Source organism: Eptatretus burgeri, chromosome 8 (genome assembly GCF_056783735.1).
Source record: "Eptatretus burgeri isolate ZD-2024b chromosome 8, Ebu_testis_v1, whole genome shotgun sequence".
Lineage (NCBI taxonomy): Eukaryota > Metazoa > Chordata > Myxini > Myxiniformes > Myxinidae > Eptatretus > Eptatretus burgeri.
In genome coordinates this window covers 104,783,807-104,808,806 of record NC_140968.1, presented here as the reverse complement: position 1 = coordinate 104,808,806, position 25,000 = coordinate 104,783,807, and the positions used below count along the sequence as shown (strand labels likewise).

General features: G+C 42.3%; 1 protein-coding gene across 2 annotated transcripts in view; it reads left to right on the top strand.

Annotated features, from left to right (window-relative positions):
* CDK5 (cyclin dependent kinase 5) overlaps positions 1-25,000 on the top strand; it is a 140,932-nt gene that overhangs the window by 26,130 nt on the left and 89,802 nt on the right. For both annotated transcript variants that reach the window (XM_085893408.1, XM_085893407.1), the window contains exons 2-3: positions 9,726-9,814; positions 19,077-19,144. In XM_085893408.1, coding sequence (XP_085749534.1) covers positions 9,726-9,814; positions 19,077-19,144 — 157 coding nt within the window. The remainder of the gene's footprint in view (positions 1-9,725; positions 9,815-19,076; positions 19,145-25,000) is intronic.

Below are 25,000 nucleotides of genomic sequence, written 5' to 3'. Positions count from 1 at the left end.
GGTAAAGGTGCTCGATATATGCTTCGGGAAGGAAAAATGTTTGCCGCCGTTGGAGGAGCACTGCTCATACCCAGCACCTCAAAACCGACCAGACCAGACAAGTCGATCTCCGGCACCTCAAATCCAATCACTGCCAAACCGTCCAGACCAGACGATCTCCGGCACCTCAAACCCAATCACTGCCAAACCGACCAGACCAGACTAGTCGATCTCAGGCACCTCAAACCCAAACCGACCAGACCAGACGAATCTATTTTTTTTGGGGGGGAGGCGTCCATTCATTGCGGATTTTCACTTAGCGTGGGGAGGTTTGGAACGTAACCCCCGCGAGAAACGGGTAAATTTTAGGATAACCGACCAAGATAATCGTATGATTTCTTTTAATGGGGAAGTAATATCCATCAGAATTCACCTACGTGAAGTTTTCCAATAAATAAATACGATGGTTATTGTGAGGAAACACGAGTTGGGAAAATATAAAATAATTATAGGGGATGGGATGTTCCTTTCCCCATACTACAAGGGTGAAGGTATGTATCTTGGTAGATGATACTATAAACCAGAGACAAAGGGGTGCAGGACATTAGTTTAGAAAAAAAGGAGATGGTATAATTGATGCTCTAATGGGTATAGGTTCTACTATTCTGAAACATAAAGACCTAATTGGTTCAACTGCTTCTGCTGTGGGAAATGTAGCGGGTGCTATAAAGAGTATAAAAGATGCCCAAAAGGAATCTCATTGCCAGCAATGAAATAAATTAAGAAAGCAAAACTCAGTTGTCTCCCCAAGAACGACAGAAAAAACTTCAAATTATTGGGTCAGGGTTTCAAAAGTTTTAACATCTTTTTTCCTAAATAAATACAAGTATGGAAGCAATTGATGGTATCTATGATTTGGATGATACCATTATTATGTCGAAGACTACTTCAAGATAAATGAAATAACTGGAACAGACTGGAATACAAATGGAACAAAAAGTTTTGAAATAAATAATCAACAAACTTATTTGAATCGAGCCGAAAGTTTCTTGTTGTGTAAATTTACATTCACTTAGGCTGCGAATACCACAAACGCTACACTCGTAAATGATTTCTTCTGGAAAATGTTTGATAGTGTTCGTTTGTATATTGGAACACAAGAAGTTGAAGCGGTTGATTATGTCTCTGCTACATCTGAAATGATGAAATTTACACTATATTCATTTAGTGATAGAATGGAAAAGGGGGCTGTCGAAGGTTTTATTCCTGATATGGCAACGGGAACAAACACAGACCCTCAATATAGTCAAAGAAAAGGAATGTATAATGATGATACAAAAGCAGGTAATAATTTTACTATGGCAGTTCCTCTTAAAGGTATATTTGGATTTTGTGATCATGATAAAGTTCTGTATGGTCTGAAAATTAGATTTCAACTGCAAAGGAATGATAATGAAAATGGATTGCTTTTTGGTGTGGCTAATGCTTTTGCTGCTCAGAATAATTTTCTAATTGATGAAATTAGTGAATATACTCCTAATCTTAAAGCAGAAGAGATGTTGAATGGAAGACTTAACTCAAAGAAACCACTCAATGTATCATACCTTAAAAGAAGATGCCAACACGTTAAACTGAACCAAACCACTTACACATGGAATTTGGGTGTTCTGGAAGAAAAGCCATGATATCTGTGGCTCATTTTCAAAAAACCAGATGGTGATACTGCTACTGATTAGAATAATGTGTTGAGTGATAATGCTAAGGTGAAACAACTTCACGTTTCTCTAGTTGGAACATTTTATGTATGAGATAGATTGGAAATTAATTGGGAAAAAATGATTATGCTGAAGCATACAAGTCTTACCAAAAGGTGTTTGAAAGCAATGGATATAAAGAACCCACTTTGGATATGACAGCATTTAAAAGTCTTCATACAATCTATGCGATTGACCTGAGTGTTCAAAAGGAAACTTTAACGTCTAATTGAGTGGATACTTCCCTATACATTGAAAGAGAAGAGAGTGAAGAAGTTGATGCATGTTGTTTGCTTTTGGAAGAAACAGAATTACAGATTAATACAGATAATGGTGTTATGATTAGTCTCACATTTTTTGATAAATAAATGAGTGGTAAAGTGCCAACTTGGGTGGATGTTAATCAAATCAATCTTATTAACTATCATCTTGTATTCAAAATCAAAAGCCTTGTATGATTAACGTTAATACAATTCAGAGAAAAGGAGCAGTAAGAATTGATGTTTTGCTCACAAGAGAACAGGTGAAAATCTTGAACGATACTGGCTCACTTCAAATTAAAATGTCAAAACCAATGTTGAAGAAACATTCAATAAGAGACGAGTGGAGGATTTCTCCCATTTCTAATTCCTTTATTTGCTGGTTTAAGTGTGGTTGAAGGATTGACGGGTGGTATGTCAACAGCGGTGAAAACTGCCAACGAAAGGAAGGCTCAACTCCGGGCTCAAAAAGAATTGGAAAGACAAAACAAAGAGTTGGAGAAACAAATTAGTGGAAGCGGTGTAATTGTAGATTTTGCTGAAAAGCTTGAAAGTCTGCCTGATAAAGTGAGTGTTAGTTGGAGATATGCTTTCATCTATCGCTCAAGCAGGTGTAAAATTATCTAAAAGGGGTAATGGATTATATCTTTCTCATAAATAAATGAGCATTGATGAGTGGTTTAAAGAATTTGGAAAGAATACAACATCAAATTTAGAACTTATCAAATATTGTAAGAAATTAAAAATTCATAATGTGGTATGAGAGATGAATTAACAAACGTGTCTAAACATACAAAGAATATAATTATGAACTTAGAAGATAATAATGGGAGTGGTTCTCATTGGGTTGGTATTTTTAATAGTCAAGACAAATATTATTTTGATAGTTTTGGTCTTCCACCACCTGTTGAAGAAATAAAATTCTTTCAGAATGTTGTTATTCAAACATTTCAAGTCCAAGAATTAAATTCCAAGTGTTGTGGTCATTTATGTCTATCTGTGTCATTTCAACTCAACAAAAATAAAAAAAATTATGACTATTTTTAATCTAATATAAATGACTTATGTTGGAAAAGATGGTTCTCTCTTTGGTGTATCCCAAGAACTGGACATTGATTTATCAAATTATTACACAAAGGCACAGGCTGAACGACAGAAATATACTGTAGCAAAAAATATTAATATGAACAATGCTTATAAATTAATAAATTACCCAAGCCCGACTGACGCGAATGACTTGGTAAGATTAAGTGATTTATCACAATATATGTCCTTAAATAAAACGGCTGTGTATTCCAAAGATACAGAAGTGTTGATTTTATCTTCGGGTCATACAGAATTCACAGTTCCAATTAAAATAAAATTTTATCAAGAAGGGCGTATCGTTTTTATGAGAATAGAACAATGGGGATGTAATATGAATGATTTAGGGTGTAATTGTTCATTTAAAATTAACCTAGAAGACCTGGAACAATTAAATCAGTCTCGTAAGGAAGAATATTATCCACTTGGTGCCGAGAATGAGTTTTGTGGAAGCACGATTTGCAAACAACAAATAAAATAATTTAATAAAGATAAAATCAATAATGGCTTTGCCTTAGTTTATATCATGAAAACACAAGGAATCGGATGATATGTATTGAGTAAGGGAATACAAACTGATTTAACTATGGGAAGATGGGGAGGTATTTCCTGTCATTATATTGATCTGTCATATATTTCTGATGCATAAATGACAGCAAGAAGGCTTCAAGAAAATTATCATTTCTGTGTCCAAGCATACCTTCAACAAAAGGGTATTTGGTATTTTAATAAATATGTTCTACAACATAAGATTGAGGTATTTTCAATAAAATATTGGCTTTATACTGATGTTCATAAACCAACAACTTTGGATTTAACTAAAATGTGAAATAATGAAATAATTTTAAAGTTATGAAAACGCAAGGCTCTTTCAGAAAATCAGAAGAAATTTTATTGGTTTCCTCTTGTAAAAAAAAATTATTTTGGATGCAGGAATATCAAGTAATCCAGATGAATGTATGTATGATATTGTATGGGGTGAAAGTGGTTCAAGGATAGTAAGGGATGAGGAAGGAGTTGAAGAAACTGAGAAGAGAGCGAAGGAGGACAGGGAGAAGAGAGAGGAGGAGAGGGAGGAAAGAGAGAATAAATAAATATAAAAATATGGAAACCAGTGAGATTATAAAAAGATCAAAGGTATTTCAGAAAATAAATAAATCTCAATGCACCGAGGAGGAGAACAAAGAATTGGCAAGTCTATGAGAAATATATGCGTCAAGACGATTGACATCGGTTTTAGGGAGAAGATTTAAACGAGAAAGTGGAGATAAAGAAGAGATCGAAGGAAAAGATTATACAGGGTGTCCATAAAGTCTCTTTACAATTTAAATTTTTTTATTACAAAAGCAAATGAATAGATAAACCTGTGGAAATTATTACAAAATGAGGAGTAGATATTGAAGTTTTTTGCCTCATTTAATACACTTCTATATGGCCGCCATTAGTTGCACGAAGCACATCAAGACGGTATAAATTATAAAGAGACTATGGACACCCTGTATTATTGATGATCTTGGTGTAATTGCCTTTAATTAAAGTTTTACATTTTTATTAAATAAATGGAGGTGAGAGTGAAGACATTTCTAAGGATTCTTTATGTTTTAAAAATTAAGATTCAAATGTGCATGTTGGAAACTAAAAAGGTTTTCGCACTCTGTCAGGATTTGTCACATAAATAAATGAGTTATTGTCTAAAATGTAAAAAGAAAACCAAGAGTAAAAATATCTCGTATGTTAAAAGTAAAAATAATAGGGTTATACAAAAAGGTACATGTTCGGTGTGTGGCTCAAAAACGAGTGAATTAATCACCAAACACAAACGAGGGGGAGATATCCCAAAGTTTTTATCAGGAAGTAAATGTACAACAACTGGAATACCAGGGGTATTACATCTATCAGGGTATTCTTTCTGTGGTCCAGGAACAAACTTGAATAAAATATTAGATGAGGCTGACAATCCTAAACCGTGGAGCAAACTGATCAATAGGGTTGATGAAGTGTGCATGAGGCACGATATTGATTATGGAAATAGCACAACGTTGGAAGAAAAACATGAAGCCGATAGAGAAATGTTGTATAATTTGTCTCTGATACAAAAACAACCTTGAGAGAAAAAGTTGATAGGTTCATCTTGAAAAAGCTGATCAGTGCTAAATTGAAACTTGGGCTTGGAAATTCAAAAAACTTATAGGCTCTAATGTCATTATGATTCAAGAGCAATTATCTGATGAAATACATAAACCAATAATCACAAAGTTTCATAGAAGGAAGGTTTATTCCAAGGAAGTTGATTATATCTGGTCCGCTGATTTAATTGAACTCAATTATGATAAGGGGTACAAGTATGCTTTAACCGTTATTGATTTGAGGAGTACATATGTGTGGGTTGTCCCTTTGAAAAACTAAACAGGTAATACTCTTATGTTAGCTTTCCATCAGATATTCAATAAAAGCAAGAAAAAACCTAAAAAATTGTAGACTGATGAGGGTACAGAGTTCCACAACAAAACATTTATGAATTTTCTTAAAAATAACATTACATTACATTATACAGCACCTTTAATGAAGGAAAAGCGGTTGTTATTGAGTGTTTAATCGCACTTTAAAAGAGAGACTATATAAAAATTTACTCAACTCGGTTCTCAACAATGGTTATCTTTAATTCAGGACATTGTAGATAAGTACAACGACACGATTCATACCTCAACGAAAACGAAGCCATCAGAAACATTCACAAAATTAAAGTATTAAAAAGAAATTAATGTCAGAAAGCCGAAGTTCAAAGTTGATGATACAGTAAGAATATACAGGTGGAAATCTCATTTTGAAAAGGTTATACCAAGTGATGGACAAATGAACTTTTTTAAATTGTTGTCTTTGGTACAGTTCCTTGGACTTGCAAATTATGTGATTTAAAGGGGGAAGAGATTTTAGGTTCATTTTATTCACAGGAATTACAAAACACAAAGATATATTGGAAAAAAAAAATTTTTTGAAGAGTCCTCGAGGATACCGAGAGTTCCACGTGGCGAGTCACCGAGTACTCACACCCTCGACGGTCCTCGTACGAGTCGAGCCGTTAGCGTGCCCGACCCGGGCGCAACCCGAGCGGACGGTTGCCGAAGTTCCGTCGGTCCAAACGTACATTTACAGCGGCAACAGCCTTTATAATTCACCAACACGTGCCATGCTAAGCCAATGGAAGAAACACAGCAACAAACTGATACATTTAACAAACGTATTTCTTTATAATGGGGAAAAGGGGGAAGCACGCAAGAAGCAGAGTTATCACGACGAATGAGATGCAAGTATGTACAGCAAAGAGCACTTGTACAATTCCTACTTACAGACGGACCCACAAACAGACGCACACCCAAAAGAAACGGACCCAAAGTGGTCTTTATTATCCCTTCGGCTCGGAGGGAAGACGAGCTGAGGGACGAGAAAATAGCAGGCTACTTGGCTGCACCGCCCAGCTCAACGTCCGCACCTTCCCGGAGCACCAGTCGGCCAAGAAGGAACCAGGGCAGCTTGATGCAGACCACGCCAGCCACAAGACGAGCCAAGAAACAGAGCATGCCAGTGACGAGATGCCTTTCACCCAGCCTCGAGAGATGTGTCTTCCCCTCCGAGCTCCAGCAGATCCTCGCGCTCGACCAGATTCTGACGCTCTGGCAGATTCCCTCGCTCTTTCGCTCTCTCGATTCTCTCGCTCGACATCCCTTTTATCGCTCTCGGGCGCGGTTCGCTCCTTGTGACCCACTCTCGGGCGCGGTTCGCTCAGGCGTGGCTCGCTCTCGGGCGCGGTCCATGCGAACCGATTCATGATCATATTTGAGAATGGAATTCATCCCCAAACGAATTCCGAACACGCCCGCATTCCAGCGAGCGCGCGGAGCATGCTGGGAGCAGAGGGTTATCATTGTTGTAGTTGGAGATGTCGGAGCCGTAGTTGTGAGTGATGTAAAAATCCTAACTATTAAAATAACCCACAGCGCATGTACATTTATTCACCCATTAAACGAGGGATGGGGACCCTAACTAAGTACACATACTTACCAATTATAACTGTTCTATAGGACCTATATGTTGAGTGCTCACGGCTTCCAGATTCGCAACACACACACACACACACACACACACACACACACACACACACACACACACACACACACACACACACACACACACACACACACACACACACAGACATAAAGACACACAGAGGGATAATTTCTCACCTTTGACTCGACTCGATGAAGGCCAGAGGACGTGAGGGAACTTCTTGCCAGCCAACAAAAATGTCATTCAATTCTCTTCTGAACGATCAAATGTCTTCAAGGAAGTCATTCATTTTTAGCCACTCGTCATGTAATTCGAATAACTCATGTTCCAGTTCGGTTATCAACGATGTTTTTATTGGGGACAACCTGTTAGAGAAAGACATACAATAACTAGAGGGGGCGCACTCGGGAGAGTGCAAAACCTCCGCCGCCAATACTGCTGGGTCACTCAAGTGAACCTTGTATCTTATTCATTAAATATGATGTCAACAGTGCTGACAGTTATAGTTCTTTTCTCTAACTTTTTTTTTTGGGGGGGGGGGGGGGTTGGAAATCACTTAAAACATGTAGAAATGCAAAAAAAAAAATTGAAATTTTGTTGAAAAAAAAAGTTGCAAAAAATGTTTTTTTCTCTAAATTTTTTTTGGGGGGTTGGAAATCACTTAAAACATGTAGAAATGCAAAAAAAAACAATTCTTTAACAAATTTTTTTTCGGGGGTGGGACCAAGTCCAAAATCTAATGGCTTGATCCTTGGACCATACCTAACCCCCCCCCCCCACCAAGTTTCGTCGAAATCCGTCGAAGTTTTTCCGTAATACTGTTCACAAACAAAAACAAACAAACAAACTAACAAACAGAAAGGGGTGAAAACAGTAACCTCCGATCTTCGATGGCGGAGGTTAATTATTCGTTGTATCGTGATTTAATTCTGTATAAAAGAACAAATAATGAATGGGTTCAAGGATCTCACCTCTCATCTTGTGAAAACGATTGATCTGCAAGGTTGTAGTAATAATCTGAACGCTCCATATTCTAAATAAAACATACGAAGCCCGAGCTATAAATACGAAGCCCAAGCATACGAAGCAATAAATAGGGCGAGTTGATGACGTCAATGAAATGTGAAAACAATGGGTTTTTCAGGGTGCCTCACATTGGAAATGAGTCTCATTTTTGCTTCGGGCTAGGGAACTTGGTTGACTCCAGACTGACTCATTTTTAAACAGCTTGCTTTGAGTATAATGAAAATATAAAATGACTGTGATTATGTTGGGGGGAAGAAGTGCTTAAATCAGTAAGTCTCAATCTTTCATAGTCTCAATTTTACATTTGCTTGTATAGGAGGGAAGGGGATAGGTGGGGAGAAAATCAGTCTCCTATTTTGGACTTTTGGGGTGGGATGAATCTGTCAGTCAGTTGAAGTCAGAAACTGATCACGTCAGCTGAAGAGTCAGAAGTTTTTTTTTTTGTTTTTTTTCCTTTTCCCCCATTCATTTGAATGGGTGTCCCAGAAGCCCCATTTATCATCTACTTCCCTGCCCCGTCCATTTCCTGGGTTTCCCCGCCCCGTCCATTTCCTGGGTTTCCCCGCCCCGTCCATTTCCTGGGTTTCCCCGCCCCGTCCATTTCCTGGGTTTCCCCGCCCCGTCCATTTCCTGGGTTTCCCCGCCCCGTCCATTTACTGGGTTTCCCCGCCCCGTCCATTTCCTGGGTTTCCCCGCCATGTCCATTTCCTGGGTTTCCCCGCCCCGTCCATTTCCTGGGTTTCCCCGCCCCGTCCATTTCCTGGGTTTCCCCGCCCCGTCCATTTCCTGGGTTTCCCCGCCCCGTCCATTTCCTGGGTTTCCCCGCCCCGTCCATTTCCTGGGTTTCCCCGCCCCGTCCATTTCCTGGGTTTCCCCGCCCCGTCCATTTCCTGGGTTTCCCCGCCCCGTCCATTTCCTGGGTTTCCCCGCCCCGTCCATTTCCTGGGTTTCCCCGCCACGTCCATTTCCTGGGTTTCCCGCCCCGTCCATTTCCTGGGTTTCCCGCCCCGTCCATTTCCTGGGTTTCCCGCCCCGTCCATTTCCTGGGTTTCCCCGCCCCGTCCATTTCCTGGGTTTCCCCGCCCCGTCCATTTCCTGGGTTTCCCCGCCCCGTCCATTTCCTGGGTTTCCCCGCCCCGTCCATTTCCTGGGTTTCCCCGCCCCGTCCATTTCCTGGGTTTCCCCGCCCCGTCCATTTCCTGGGTTTCCCTGGGATATACTTTATTCAACAAATAATTCACAAACTCCATTCACCTAAAGCATGGGTAAACTGCGAATATAGTATATGTATATGTGCACGTCATGGTGGGCCTTAAAAATTGAATCTTAATTTGTGATGTTTGCGGTTCCATCTTTGTCACGCGTGATGACATGTTCACGTCAGTTGAAGATATTTTATTATCTTGCCAAAACGAAGTTTTTGCAAGATATGTTAGTCAACTTGTTTTTATGTTCGATGCATAATCAAATGATACCTGCTTGTAGTTTTATTAGTACGATATTGAGTGAATGATGCTTGTATATCATTGGAGATTATGCTGTGCCAATTGTGTTGCAGGAACATACGGAACAGTATTTAAAGCAAAGAATCGAGAGACGCATGAGATCGTAGCCTTAAAGCGAGTACGTTTGGATGACGATGATGAGGTGAGGTGGATGATTTTGTAGTTTTGAATGGCAACCATTTGTTTTTTAACCTTGTTCCAGCAGGAGTGAGTTTCTATTTTGATGAGAATGTAGCTGGGCATGTTTCGATTTGACCATGATCTTTTTAACCACTTTAAGACTGGTCTCCTCTATCCACTGCCGCTGATATTCATTCAGCCAGGGAATCCTTCCACAGAAACCTGCTCTCTCTTATGTACAGATTCATCCCACCTTGTCTTAAATTATCTTGCCCATCCTCCCAGTCTTGGAGCTCTGAATCCTGTGCTGAGGCTGTTGTTCTTGAACAACTTGCATTCTCTTCCTGCTAAACAAATCCCACCGAAGGCAACCTCCGATCATTCCACAAAGCCCGCAACAAGTGCATCTCCTCTCAGGAGAGCCTGAAAACATGTTTCCAATCTCAGGAATAAGCATTCAAACTTCTCTGCCTCCTCTAAAACATGGTGGTGCCTTGTCAAGTCCGTTTCTGGAGTATGCTCCCCGCCCACTCATCCCTTCCCTCACCTCAAATGGCACCACAGCTGACTCCTTTCGGGAGACGGTTGAATACCTCAATTCTTTGTTTGCTTCAAAATATTGTGTCCCTAACCCCTCATTCTCTGTACCCATCCTTCCCAGTCATACCCAACTGCTCCTGAATTCTGTCTTTTTCACTTGAGAAGGTGGAGTGGTTTCTTGCAACCCTCGACTCTGACTCTGCAACTGAACCAGACGGAATCGGCTCAGGTGTTCTAAAAACATGCTCTGCTTCTCTTGCGCTTTCTCACTTTGCCCTTTACACCCTGTCGTTTACCGTAGGTCATCTCCCATCTGCTTGGAAATCTGCCAACATCACTGCACTACATTAAAAAAGTGCAAAAGCAGATCCCCTTAACTACAGACCAATTATATTATCTTGCTTCCAATCATCAGCAGGGTCATGGAATCCATTATCACAGTTGACATAAAATCATTCCTTTTCTTCAACAGCCTCATCTCAGATCATGAATTCAGATTCAGAGCTTGTTGCTCTACCTTGGACATACTGCTTGTACTCTCCCAACAATGGATGGAGGTGCTCAATATCGGACATGAGATCAGGGCTGTCTCTCTGGACATAGCTTGAGCTTTTTGATCTCCAGGAACTGCCATTCGTTCTTTGAGTGGGGGTCGCATATGTGGGTGGAGGGATAATTATGATTTTACTGCTTTTTCGTTTGTATTTCCACCATTTTTGTCATATGTTGTAAAAACACTTGGTGTCTGGATGAATTGAGTGTCTGCTGATCACTAGTTTTTGTTATACATGTCCGTTGAAGGACACATTGGGTTCGGGCGATTAGCACCCAGTATGAGACCTTGCCTCTGCCTGGCAACTGCTCGGTCACCATTAGAGATTAGGCGTACGGGACAGATCAGGGTGATGCATCCACTGGCTTTGTGGTTCCATTGGAGTACAGTATCGTGGCAGACAGGCCCGTGATCTGACCCAAAACGATCAAATCAGTCAGCCGTTGTGACCACTTTGATGCGGTTTGTCAGGATTCAAACTGGGCAACTCGAGGAACCCGATGCCTGCAACAATATTATGTGCCCAGTTGGTTACAACATGACATTACGTTGATAAAAGTAAAGAGGATCAGCAGTATTACACTGACAAAAATGTAGTCTTATAAGCGTTTTGAAAGTGCATGCATATCCCTGACACTGACACACACACACACACACACACACACACACACACACACACACACACACACACACACACACACACACACACACACACACACACACACACACACACACACACACACACACACACACACACACACACACACACACACACACACACACACACACACCTCCAAACTTGACGAGGCAGCAGGGCACAAATTGAGTCCCATCACAGCACTTGCTGCACCACCTACCAGTAAAGAGTTTCGCCTGCCATGCAAGCACATTGTCTTTGCCCTGCTGATCACCAGTCAGGAGGTTTGCAGCCAGGAATATTAAATTCAACCAAAGAAGCACACTGATTTTATGACACAATGCTTACCTCATGTGCATAAATTTTGCCAATGCACCACCTCCAAACTAGGAGGCATCGGTATGACACTCAAGCCTTTGCACACTGACAATCAAAGCCTATAGTCATAAATAGATGAAAACGGAGATGTCCTTCTGGATTTTGCGCTTGTTATGGGCTCGTCAGGACGACATAATACTGATTGTTTATTTGTCACCATATTATACTCAATATGAAACTGAATCGAATCCCCTAACTTGATGAGGCAACAGAGCACAAATATAATCCCATCACAGCACTTGCTGCACAACCTGGCAGCTACAGGTGTCTCCTGCCACACGAGCACATTGTCTCTGCCATGTTGATCACCAGTCAGGAGGTTTGTAGCCAGGAATATTAAGTGCACAATTGTTGCTGGTAGGTTGTGCAGCAAGTGCTGTGATGGGACTCGATTTGTGCTCTGCTTCCTCAAGTTAGGGGGTTCGATTCAGTTTATTAATGAGCCAAGTATGGTCATGAATAAACAATAAGCAGTATAGTCTTGAGCCCACAACAAGGGCAAAATTTCAGTCGACATCTCTGCTTTCGTCTATTCATGACTATAGGCTTTAAATCTCAGTGTGCAAGGGCTTGAGTGCCATACCGATGCCTCCTAGTTTGGAGGTGGTGTTGGCATAATTTATGTACATGACGTCAGTCGGTGTGCTTCTTAGGTTGAATATATATATATATATATATATATATATATATATATATATATATATATATATATATATATATATATATATATATATATATATATATATCGTCGATTCCTCTGCTCTTCTTGCTGAAGAAGCTACAGAAAGCAACCATGAAAGGCTACCCAAGGTAAGCTCTTTGCTCTTTCAAATTCTTCCCAGAGTTCCTCCACAGCTATAAATCGCTTGTTGGCAAATCATCTGTGACAGCACAGACAGAAACATGCACCACTGAAGTGCCAAAGCATATACCATGTATAAACATCAAAAGCAGTTAACATGTAAATGAAAAAAAGAGACCAACTCATCTCTCACCTGTGAAAGGAGGGAATAACCAATTGGCTCTCACCTAATCAATTAAACCATGTGGCTAGGATTATATAAATAAATCAACTCCTTCCATTCTCTTTGAGTTGAAGAAACTGTATAAAGCAACCATTAAAGGCTACCTCAGGTAAGCCCTTTGCTGTTTCAAACCTGTCCGAGAGTTCCTCCATAGCTGTGTTTGCAGCTTTATTCAAAGGTAAGAGATGTGAGTGGGTCTTTGTTTTTCATTTATATATTGGCTGCTTTTGATGTTTATTTGTGGTACATACTTGGGAGCCTTAGTGGTGCATGTTTCTGTCTGCATTGTTGCTGATGATTCACCAACAAGCAATGAAACCAGTCTGGCAGCTGAGGGGGTGTGTAGCATTGGGATTCTCATGTGTGTACTATTTTGAACGTATCTACAGATGCAGAGGAACTATGGGAATGGTTTGAAACAGCATAGCTGACCTTGGGTAGCCTTTCATGATTGCTTTATGCAGCTTCTTCAGCGAGAAGAGCATGGGAGGAGTTGATTGATTTATATAATCATAGCCACCTGGGTTTAACTGATTAGGTGAGAGCAAATTGGTTACTTCTTCAATTCACAGATGAGAGATGTGGGTGTCCCAGGCAAAAATGCGAGTTAGAACTATAATAGACGAGAGTTGTACTCTCATACACTACAGTAGTTTGCAGAGAATTATTACAGCAAAGGAATGTTATTTTTGCCTGGGGTATCTTTGTTTTTCATATATACATGTGTATATATATATATATATATATATATATATATATATATATATATATATATATATATATATATATATATATTTAGGGTGGTGTGCTTGGGATGCTAGGCTCCTGACTTCAAATCCTGCTTGACTGTTCAATTAATACCAGGTGGGGTTGATTCTGCCTGTCATTCTGGGGTCAGCAAAATGAGTACCAGCATGCTGCTGTCCTGTGTTAGAGTGGCGACCCATCCAGGATTGTGCCCAATAGCCAATGAGTCTGTATCGGCGGCATCAACGCTCAACACAGAGTATGGTTCTGATGGATGTATGGATGGAAAATATACAGTATACATATATATATATATATATATATATGCATGTATGTACACACACATACCCATACAGATCTACAGTGCCTTGAGAAAGTCTACAACTTCTTTCAAAATTTTCACCTTTTGTTGCCTTGTAGCCTGGAATTAAATTTCATTAAATCAGACTTTTTCCACATCGCAACCCACAACTTCCAAATGAAAAACAAATTCAACACATTTCAGAACATTAATTAAAAATACAAACCTAGAATATCTTGGTTGGACAAGTGTCCCTTGTAATAGCAATTGTAAATTAGCTCAGGTGTAACCAATCCCCTTCAAAATCACACACCAAATTAATTGGCCTCCACCTGTGTTAAATTGTCGTGATTATTTCAGAATAAAACCAGCTGTTCTTGTAGGTATCCTCTCCTGGGTAGTGCATTTCACAGCAAAGACTCAACCATGAACACTAAGGAGCTTTCTAAAGACCTCTGGGATAAAGTTGTGGAAAGGCAAAGATCAGGGGATGGGTATAAAAATATTTCAAAAGCCTTGAATATTCCTTGGAGAATGATCAAAACAATCATTTAAGAAGTGGAAGGCATATGGTGCCACCAAGATCAGGCCGTTCCTCCAATCTGGATGATCAAGTAAGGAGGAGACTCATCAAAGATGCCACCAAGAAGCCAATGGCAACTTTGAAAGAGCTACATGCCTTTATGGCAAAGACTGGTCACTGTTTGCATGTGACAACAATATCCCAAGCACTCCACAAGTCTGGCCTGTATGGTGGTGTGGCAAGAAGGAAGCCATTACTCAAAAAATCTCACCTTGAGTCCTGTTTGAGGTATGCAAAAAAAAAACACTCCAGAAATTCTGAAGCCATGTGGTAAAAAGTTTTGTGGTCTGATGAAACTAAGATGGAACTTTTTTGCCGAAATGAAAAACGTTACACTTGATGCAAACCCAACACAGCACATCACCCAAAGAACACCATCCCTACTGTGAAGCATGGTGGTGGCAGCATCATGTTATGGGGATGTTTATCATCAGCAGGGACTGGGGCACTTGTCAGGATGGAAGGGAAAATGGATGGAGCAAAATGCAGAAAAGTTCAAGAGGAAAACCTGCTGCCCTCTGCAAGAAAGCTGAAATTGGGACGGAAGTTCAGCTTTCAGCATGACAGTGACCTGAAGACCACAGCCAAAGCTACACTGAAGTGGCTAAGGAACAGAAAGATAAATGTCCTGAGTGGCCCAGTCAGAGCCCTGATCTCAATCCAATCGAAAATCTGTGGCATGATTTGAAGATTGCTGTCCATAAAACACTCCCCACGTAACTTCACTGAGCTTGAACAGTTTTGTGCAGCAGAATGGGCAAATATTTCCAAATCAAGGTGTGCAAAGCTGATAGAGACCTATCCAAACAGTCTCACAGCTTGAATTGCTGTCAAAGGTGCTTCCTCCAAGTATTAACTCGGGAGGGTGGGCACGTATCCAACCAAGATATTCATGTTTTTATTAGGTCATCTCGGTAGAGATGACCTAATAAAGCCGGACCAAATGTCCGTCCGTACGTCCGTCCGTCAACAATTTTTCTTTCCGATCTTGATGAAACTTAGCATGTGGGTAGAGGTCGATGAGTGTTGCACAACGATATAACTTTTGTCCGGGTTCAAGGTCAGGGTCAAGGTCACGTAAGTTATAAAAATCGCCATTTTCAAAACCTATCTAGTCTGCCATTCTACAAGATATTCGGCAACTGTTTATTGATTATGATAGTAAAAAAATATTATCTTGTATCTAACTGGAAAGATTTTTGAATTTCCTTCCCGTTTGATTGTCACGTGATCTGGAAATGGCCAAAAACGCCGATGCGATTCGCAAAAAAGGAAGGAAGGAGAAATGAAATATAAATATAAAACACATATTTAGCCTTTTTAGGTCATCTCTTTGAGCATGATCTAATAATATGGGTGTCGATGTCCTTCGATTCGTCTGTCCGTCCGTTCACAATGAAGTTGAAGCGGGCGATCTGGTCATTAGTGATCCTGATAGAGGTTGATGAGACGTACACGATGGTATGACTTTCAAGGTCACCGAAGGTCAAGGTCACGAGGCCTTTGAAGTTGCGAAAATGACGATTTTTCAAATTCTATCTCCTCCGCCATTTCTCAAGCGATCTTGAATTTGATTGGAGCAAATGAATCTATGGGACAATATCTAAATTTGGTCAGGCTGTATTTTCGATATTCGCTTTCGTTTTTGTGTTACGTGACTTCAAAGTTGGCAAAAAATGTGAAAATGACGATTTTCAAAATCTATCTCCTCCGCCATTTCTCAAGCGATCTTAAATTTGATTGTGGCATATGAATGTATGGGACAATATCTAAATTTGGTCGGGACAGATTTTCAAATTTCGCTTTCGTTTTCGCGTCACGTGACTTCAAAGTTTGCAAAAACTGCCCTACCTTCAGGAGGCTATATATTCTCTACTGGGCATGGTAAAAGTTAGTGAATGGTGTCATTGCATCGCAGCTGACCTTGTCTTTCATGTCCATTCGAAAGAATACCGATATCTTCGAATACGTACACGTCACGTGACTTTGAATTTTCCGAAAACTGCTTCATGTAGTTGCAAAATGACGGTTTTCAAAATCTATCTCCTCCTACATTTCTTAAGTTATCTTGAATTTGATTGTGGCATATGAATCTATGGGACAATATCTAGATTTGGTCGGGCCAGATTTTCGATATTCGCTTTCGTTTTCGCGTCACGTGACTTCAAAGTTGGCCAAAAATCCCTCCTGACCCGAGAACACTACACCCTAGTAACAGGAACGCATGCTTGTTAGGTCATCTCTTCGAGCATGACCTAATAATATGGGTGTCGATGTCCTTCGATCCGTCCGTCCGTTCACAATGAAGTTGAAGCGGGAGATCTGGTCATTAGTGACCCTGATAGAGGTCGATGAGACATACACGATGGTATGACTTTCAAGGTCACCGAAGGTCAAGGTCACGAGGCCTTTGAAGTTGCGAAAATGAGGATTTTCAAATTCTATCTCCTCCACCATTTTTCAAGCGATCTTGAATTTGATTGTAGCATATGAATCTATGGGACAATATCTAAATTTTTTGGGGCCGGATTTTCGATATTCGCTTTCGTTTTCGTGTCACGTGACTTCAAAGTTGGCAAAAAATGCGAAAATGACGATTTTCAAAATCTATCTCCTCCTACATTTCTCAAGCGATCTTGAATTTCATTATGGCATATGAATGTATAGGACAATATCTAAATTTGGTCAGGACGGATTTTCGAATTTCGCTTTCGTTTTCGCGTCATGTGACTTCAAAGTTTGCAAAAACTGCCCTACCTTCAGGAGGCTATATATTCTCTACTGGGCATGGTAAAAGTTTGTGAATAGTGTCATTGCATAGCAGCTGACCTTGTCTTTCATGTCCATTCGAAAGAATACCGATATCTTCGAAGATGTACACGTCACGTGACTTTGAATTTTCCGAAAACTGCTTCATGTAGTTGCAAACTGACGATTTTCAAAATCTATCTCCTCCTACATTTCTAAAGTTATCTTGAATTTGATTGTAGCATATGAATCTATGGGACAATATCGAGATTTGGTCGGGCCAGATTTTCGATATTCGCTTTCGCTTTCGCGTCACGTGACTTCAAAGTTGGCCAAAAATCCCTCCTGACCCGAGAACACTACACCCTAGTAACAGGAACTCATGCTTGTAAAGGTCGTTATCGTGCTTGGTATTCGTTAACTCTCGGTTTGTGACTCCTATTATATAAGCTGCCTGCCTGCCCGCCCACGGCCCGCCTGCCTGCCCATAGCATAGCTTTTTAGGTACCCACACTCATTGCCGAATGTCCCCACCAAATCGGCAAATCGCCATACGCCGAGGTCATAGAAGCTATCAGAATCGAAAAATATCGGATGGCCTATCGTTATGTGTTTAATATACGTCAAAGTGCTGGAAAACAATAGTGAGATCTCCATTGACAGTCAAAATTGAAAATATGTAATGCTCAAATATCAAACAGTCGAATAGATGTGCTAAATACGCAATCTACATAAAATGTTTTCTGCAATTAGTCTAGTTTCTCGCAGAGATGACCGTCACTCCCACACTGGTGTATTTTAGATTTACACATGTTCCGCCGAAGGTGCAAACGTTTCAAAACCCGAAATGTAAACATCGGCATTTATTTTCAAAATATAATTCCGTGCGCGCGCGCCAAAATGCCGAGTCATCTTTAACCAAACTGCGCAGTCGAGCTGCGCAGTAGTCTTCAGTTATAACTGAACATTGAGAACTTGTGGTATTATAGAAATGGCCCCCACATGGGGGTCATTTAAAAAAAATAATTTTCTGAAGTTTTTAGAATTTGTTTTTCATTTGGAAGTTGTGGGTTACAATGTGTAAATATAGGTGGGGAAAGTCTGATGTAATGCAATTTAACTCCAGGCTAAAAGGCAACAAAAGGTGAAAATTCTGAAATGGGGTGTAGACTTTCTACAGGCACTGTGTATAAACCTGATCTGCATGCACGCATTTGACGTCCCTTACATTTTTTTTACCTGCGTAAACAATCTGGGACCATCCCTTTTTCAATGCCTTTTGGAATAATCTACTTTTGCATCTGGTTGGATTTAAAGCCTGGTATATGAAACGATTAGGTTGGTGGGTTTGGGATCCTTCTATCCTGAGTTCAAATCCAGTTCTGCCATTGAATTAATACCAGGTGGGGTTGACTCAGCCTGTCATCCTAACGAGGTCAGCAAAATGAGTCCCAGCTTGTTTGGGATGTCCTTGTGTGTTCCCTGGTTTAGAATGGGTACACCGTATCCCTGCGTGTCGTAAGCGGCGACTAAAGGGTTAGTGTCAGGAAGGCCATCTGGCCGTAAAAACATTGCCTCAGAAAGGGAACCATGATTAAAGATTGTAATGGGACCCACAAGGCTAACTAACCCCAGCTCGAGCAGGGAAAAATGACCTTAAAATGTGCGTGCGCACGCGTTGGACTTGAATTGTATTTGTACTTGTCGAGCTAACTCGGTTCCTGTTCCATTACCTGTTCAATTTTACTTTTTCTTTTGCATCTCACATTCAGGGTGTCCCAAGTTCAGCACTCCGAGAAATCTGTTTGCTTAAAGAACTCAAGCACAAGAATATAGTACGGTGAGCAAAGATGTTGCTTCTTTCTTCCTGTTTTTTTTAATCTTTTTTTTTTTTTTCCTTGCTGCAAGTCTTTTTAAGCCTGCTATTGGTTTAAAGGTTGAGGTGGCTTGCTTAGGGTCTTAATATTGAGCCCCTGTCAAGCTGTTAAATAACACCAGGTGGGTTGTTGATTCAGCCTATCATCTCGAGGTTGGCAAAACGATTACCAGCTTACTGGAAACGGGTGCACTGCATCAGCAGCACAGCCGTGATCCCAGAAATGCCATAGGCTGCAAATTGCATACAAAATAATTTATAACAGTCTCTTTTGTAATTGCATTTGGTGGAGGATATAGCAGACATCTCGTAATTGGTGGTGTATTTTTGATTTGTAACCTCAAAATTAGTACGTAGGTTTTGGCGGAATATTTTATATACAGTGCTGTGCAAAAATCTTAGGCAACTTTTGAAAACCAACATTTAATATTGTTGTACTGGGTGTTATTACCTCCACCACCAAAGGTGAAGGGAGGTTATATTTTCACCCGTCTGTCTGTCTTTCGGTGAGCAGGATATATCAAAAAGTTGTGCACAGATTCGGACAAAACTTGGTGGACATGTTAGGTGTTTAACGAGGACGAATTGAATAGATTTTGGTGAAGTTCCCGATCGACCCAGATCGGAGAATTTTTTTCCTCCGGCACCGAAGGTGAGGGAGGTTATATTTTCACCCCTTTCTCTCTGTTGGTCTGTCTGTTTGTTTGTCTGTTTGTGTACAGGATATCTCCAAAAGTTGTGGACGGATTCGGATTAAATGTGGTAGACACGTTGAGTGTGTGACAAGGAAGAAGAGATTCAATTTTGGTGAAGGTCCGGATTTGGATCCGACTACTAGAATTTTAAAGTGATTCTTCACCATTGAGAGATAGGGCTAAAAATGAAATTAAGCAAGATATCTCAAAATGTTGTGGACAGCTTCGGACAACACTTGGTGGACACACTGGGTGTTTCGCAAGGACGAATTGATTCGATTTTGGTGAAGATCCGAATCCGGATGTGGATACGAGAATTATTATCTTGCCAAAACGAAGTTTTTGCAAGATATGTTAGTCAGCTTGTATGTTTTTTTTTTTGTTTTTTTTTTGTTTGTTTGTTTGTCTGTAATCACGTAAAAAAATTCTGCAGAGCACAGTTATCATTGGAAATTTTTGTAACTTTGCATATCAGAGGCCTATAGAGGTCCCTTTCAGTGCACAATATTTTGAAGGTCAAGGTCAAAGGTCAAGGTCACTTTGTCGCAAATCAGGGGAGTCGACGAAACCGTTATTTTTTGAGTAATTTTGATCGCATCGTCTTCAAACTTCATGGGAATATAGTTCATTGTCTGGCGCTCAGCTGATTAATTTTTGGTAGCGATTGGCCTTGACCTTCATGGTTGGCGCCAAAGGTCAAACATATTTGACCCCAAGGTCAAATTTTCAAGTTTTAGGAACCATATCGTGTAGTACCTCAAATTGAACACCTCGATGAGTGCTTTCTGGATATGTCAAGCTTGAGACATTATGACGTCATTTGGTGACGTTATGAGGCAAAAGCATATTTTTCATGGTTACTCTGTAGAACGATTCTCATCGGAATCTCTCGTAGGCAGATATTCCTCAAGGAGTCGCTCCTGGTGGATAGCAGCTCTGTTCACCTCAGTGTCACCTTAAAGAAGTCACACGTGGTCACCTTTTGGCAAGATACGGGTCACCCTGCGGGTGACATTGGTTTATTTAAGTTTTAAAGTGATTCTCCACCATTGAGAGAGAGGATCAAAAACGATATACAACGTGTCATCTCAAAACGTTGTGGATGGATTCAGATAAAACCTCGTGGATGAGTTGGGAAGATGACGAGAACAAGCCGATTAGATTTCAGTTAAGGTTCGGATGCAAATCCGCCCTATCAGTGGGATACAAAATGTAAACTTTTCAGCCTGACGGAGGTATGCGATCGACCGAGTGTTGTTCTCGTCATTACCTGTACTTTTCTTATTCTACAAGTTGCATTGAGCATTGTGATATCTACAACATGGTGCAAAGATAAAAGAAACCATTACCTTGACTTCACTCTGGAGATCTTTTCTGATGGTTTCACCAGGTCAACATTAACTCGTACTGTGCCTATAGAAAGTGTACACCCTCTCTCAAAATTTTCACCTTTTGTTACCTTGTAGCCTGGAATTAAATTACATTCAATCAGACTTTTTCCACTTTTATTTACACATTTTAAACCACAACTTCCAAGTGAAAAACAAATTCTATAAATTTCAGAATATTAATTAAAAATATAGAACTAGAATATATTGGTTGGATAAGTTTCCACCCCCGAATGACAGCAATTGTAAATTAGCTCAGGTGTAACCAATCAATTTCAAAATCACACACCAAGTTAATTGGCCTCGACCTGTGTTAAATTGTAGTGATTCTGATTATTTCAGAATAAAATCAGCTGTTCCTGTAGGTTTCTTTTGCTGGGAAGTGCATTTCACAGCAAAGACTCAACCATGAGCACCAATGAGCTTTCAAAAGACCTCCAGGATAAAGTTGTGGAAAGGCACAGATCAGGGGATGGGTATATAAATATTTAAAAAGCCTTGAATATGCCTTGGAGCACAGTCAAGACAATCATTAAGAAGTGGAAGGTGTATGGTACCACCAAGACCCTGCCTCGATCAGGCCATCACTCCAAACTGGATGACCAAGAAGGGAGGAAACTGATCAGAGAGGCCACCAAGAGGCCAATGGCAACTTTGAAATAGATACAGGCCATTATGGCAAAGACTGCTCACTGTGTGCATATGACAACAATATCCCAAGTACTCCACAAGTGTTGGCCTGTATGGAATGGTGGCAAGAAGGAAGCCATTACTCAAAATAATCTACGTTGAGTCCCATTTAGGATAGAAAGATAGAAGGACAGCACTTTTCAGGATAGAAGGGAAAATGGATGGAGCAAAATTACAGAAAAATCTTGGAGGAAAACCTGCTACCCTCTGCAAGAAAGCTGAAATTGGGACAGAAGTTCACCTTTCAGCATGACAATGACCCAAAGCACACAGCCAAACCTACACTGGAGTGGATGAGGAACAAAAAGATAAATGTCCTTGAGTGGCTCTGTCAGAGCCTTGACCAAAATCAAATCAAAAATCTAGGGCATGACTTGGAAGATTGTTGTTTATCAACGCTCTCCATGCAACTTGACTGAGCTTTGAACAGTTTTGTGCAGAATGGGCAAATATTGTCCAATCAAGGTGTGAAAAGTTGGTGGAGACCTATCCCGACAGAATCACAGCTGTAATTGCTGTCAAAGGTGCTTCCACCAAGTAATTAATGTCCACACCTCTGTAATCTCTGCTACATGTTCTTTGAAAGGCTTTGCTCGGCCTTGAAGCGCCAGCTGCACGCAAAATGAAACTTGTAGGTACAATCGGCCGTTAGCAGGCCGATGTGTTTGGCAGCCTGAGTCATTGGCAATGACAGGGTGGACGGGCATGGAGTGTCGCCCCGCTCATCAGCATAATCAGCATGCAATGGTGAGAGAGGGAAGGGGGAGGGGCATGGGCACCAACAATGTCTCTGCTTTCCCGAGGGGATGTAAAGGGGGGAGCGAAGAAGGACGTGGGAGAGTGTTTGTAAATCTCTGAAGGAAAAGCTTTGTCGAACTATCGTTCGACTCGATCGTGCTCACGAGGCACCATATTTGCGCCCCATCAAAGCTGGAGCCATTCTCTCTCTCTATCTCTATCTCTCTCGATCTCGATCTACTATATCTATCGATCTCCCTCTCTTTCTCCCTCTCTCTTTCCCCCCTCTCTTTCCCCCCTCTCTTTCCCCCCCTCTCTTTCCCCCCTCTCTTTCCCCCTCTCTTTCCCCCCTCTCTTTCCCCCTCTCTTTCCCCCTCTCTTTCCCCCCTCTCTTTCCCCCCTCTCTTTCCCCCCTCTCTTTCCCCCCTCTCTTTCCCCCTCTCTTTCCCCCTCTCTTTCCCCCTCTCTTTCCCCCTCTCTTCCCCCTCTCTTTCCCCCTCTCTTCCCCCTCTCTTTCCCCCCTCTCTTCCCCCTCTCTTCCCCCTCTCTTCCCCCTCTCTTCCCCCTCTCTTCCCCCTCTCTTTCCCCCCTCTCTTCCCCCTCTCTTTCCCCCCTCTCTTCCCCCTCTCTTCCCCCTCTCTTCCCCCTCTCTTCCCCCTCTCTTTCCCCCCTCTCTTCCCCCCTCTCTTCCCCCCTCTCTTCCCCCTCTCTTCCCCCCTCTCTTCCCCCCTCTCTTCCCCCTCTCTTCCCCCCTCTCTTTCCCCCTCTCTTTCCCCCTCTCTTTCCCCCTCTCTTTCCCCCCTCTCTTTCCCCCTCTCTTTCCCCCTCTCTTTCCCCCTCTCTTTCCCCCCTCTCTTTCCCCCTCTCTTTCCCCCTCTCTTTCCCCCCTCTCTTTCCCCCTCTCTTTCCCCCTCTCTTTCCCCCTCTCTTTCCCCCCTCTCTTTCCCCCTCTCTTCCCCCCTCTCTTTCCCCCTCTCTTTCCCCCCTCTCTTTCCCCCCTCTCTTCCCCCCTCTCTTCCCCCCTCTCTTTCCCCCTCTCTTCCCCCTCTCTTCCCCCCTCTCTTCCCCCTCTCTTCCCCCTCTCTTCCCCCCCCTCTCTTCCCCCCCTCTCTTCCCCCTCTCTTCCCCCTCTCTTCCCCCCTCTCTTCCCCCCTCTCTTCCCCCCTCTCTTCCCCCCTCTCTTTCCCCCTCTCTTTCCCCCCTCTCTTTCCCCCTCTCTTTCCCCCCCTCTCTTTCCCCCCTCTCTTTCCCCCCTCTCTTCCCCCCTCTCTTTCCCCCTCTCTTTCCCCCCTCTCTTTCCCCCTCTCTTTCCCCCCTCTCTTTCCCCCTCTCTTCCCCCTCTCTTCCCCCTCTCTTCCCCCTCTCTTTCCCCCCTCTCTTCCCCCCTCTCTTCCCCCTCTCTTCCCCCTCTCTTCCCCCCCCTCTCTTCCCCCCTCTCTTCCCCCCTCTCTTTCCCCCTCTCTTCCCCCCTCTCTTCCCCTCTCTTCCCCCCTCTCTTCCCCCTCTCTTCCCCCCTCTCTTCCCCCCTCTCTTCCCCCCTCTCTTCCCCCTCTCTTCCCCCCTCTCTTCCCCCCTCTCTTCCCCCTCTCTTCCCCTCTCTCTTCCCCTCTCTTCCCCCTCTCTCTCCCCTCTCTTCCCCCTCTCTCTTCCCCCTCTCTTCCCCCCTCTCTTCCCCCTCTCTTCCCCCCTCTCTTCCCCCCTCTCTTCCCCCTCTCTTCCCCCTCTCTTCCCCCTCTCTTCCCCCTCTCTTCCCCCCCTCTCTTTTCCCCCCTCTCTTTCCCCCCTCTCTTTCCCCCTCTCTTTCCCCCCTCTCTTTCCCCCTCTCTTTCCCCCCCTCTCTTTCCCCCCTCTCTTCCCCCCCTCTCTTTCCCCCCCTCTCTTTCCCCCCTCTCTTTCCCCCCCCTCTCTTTCCCCTCTCTTTCCCCCTCTCTCTTTCCCCCTCTCTTTCCCCCTCTCTTTCCCCCTCTCTTTCCCCCCTCTCTTTCCCCCCTCTCTTTCCCCCCTCTCTTTCCCCCTCTCTTTCCCCCCTCTCTCTTTCCCCCTCTCTCTTTCCCCCCTCTCTTTCCCCCCTCTCTTTCCCCCTCTCTCTCTTTCCCCCCTCTCTTTCCCCCCCTCTCTTTCCCCCCTCTCTTTCCCCCCTCTCTTTCCCCCCTCTCTTTCCCCCTCTCTCTTTCCCCCCTCTCTTTCCCCTCTCTCTTTCCCCCCTCTCTTTCCCCCCTCTCTTTCCCCCTCTCTTCCCCCTCTCTTTCCCCCTCTCTTTCCCCCTCTCTCTTTCCCCCCCTCTCTTTCCCCCTCTCTCTTCCCCCTCT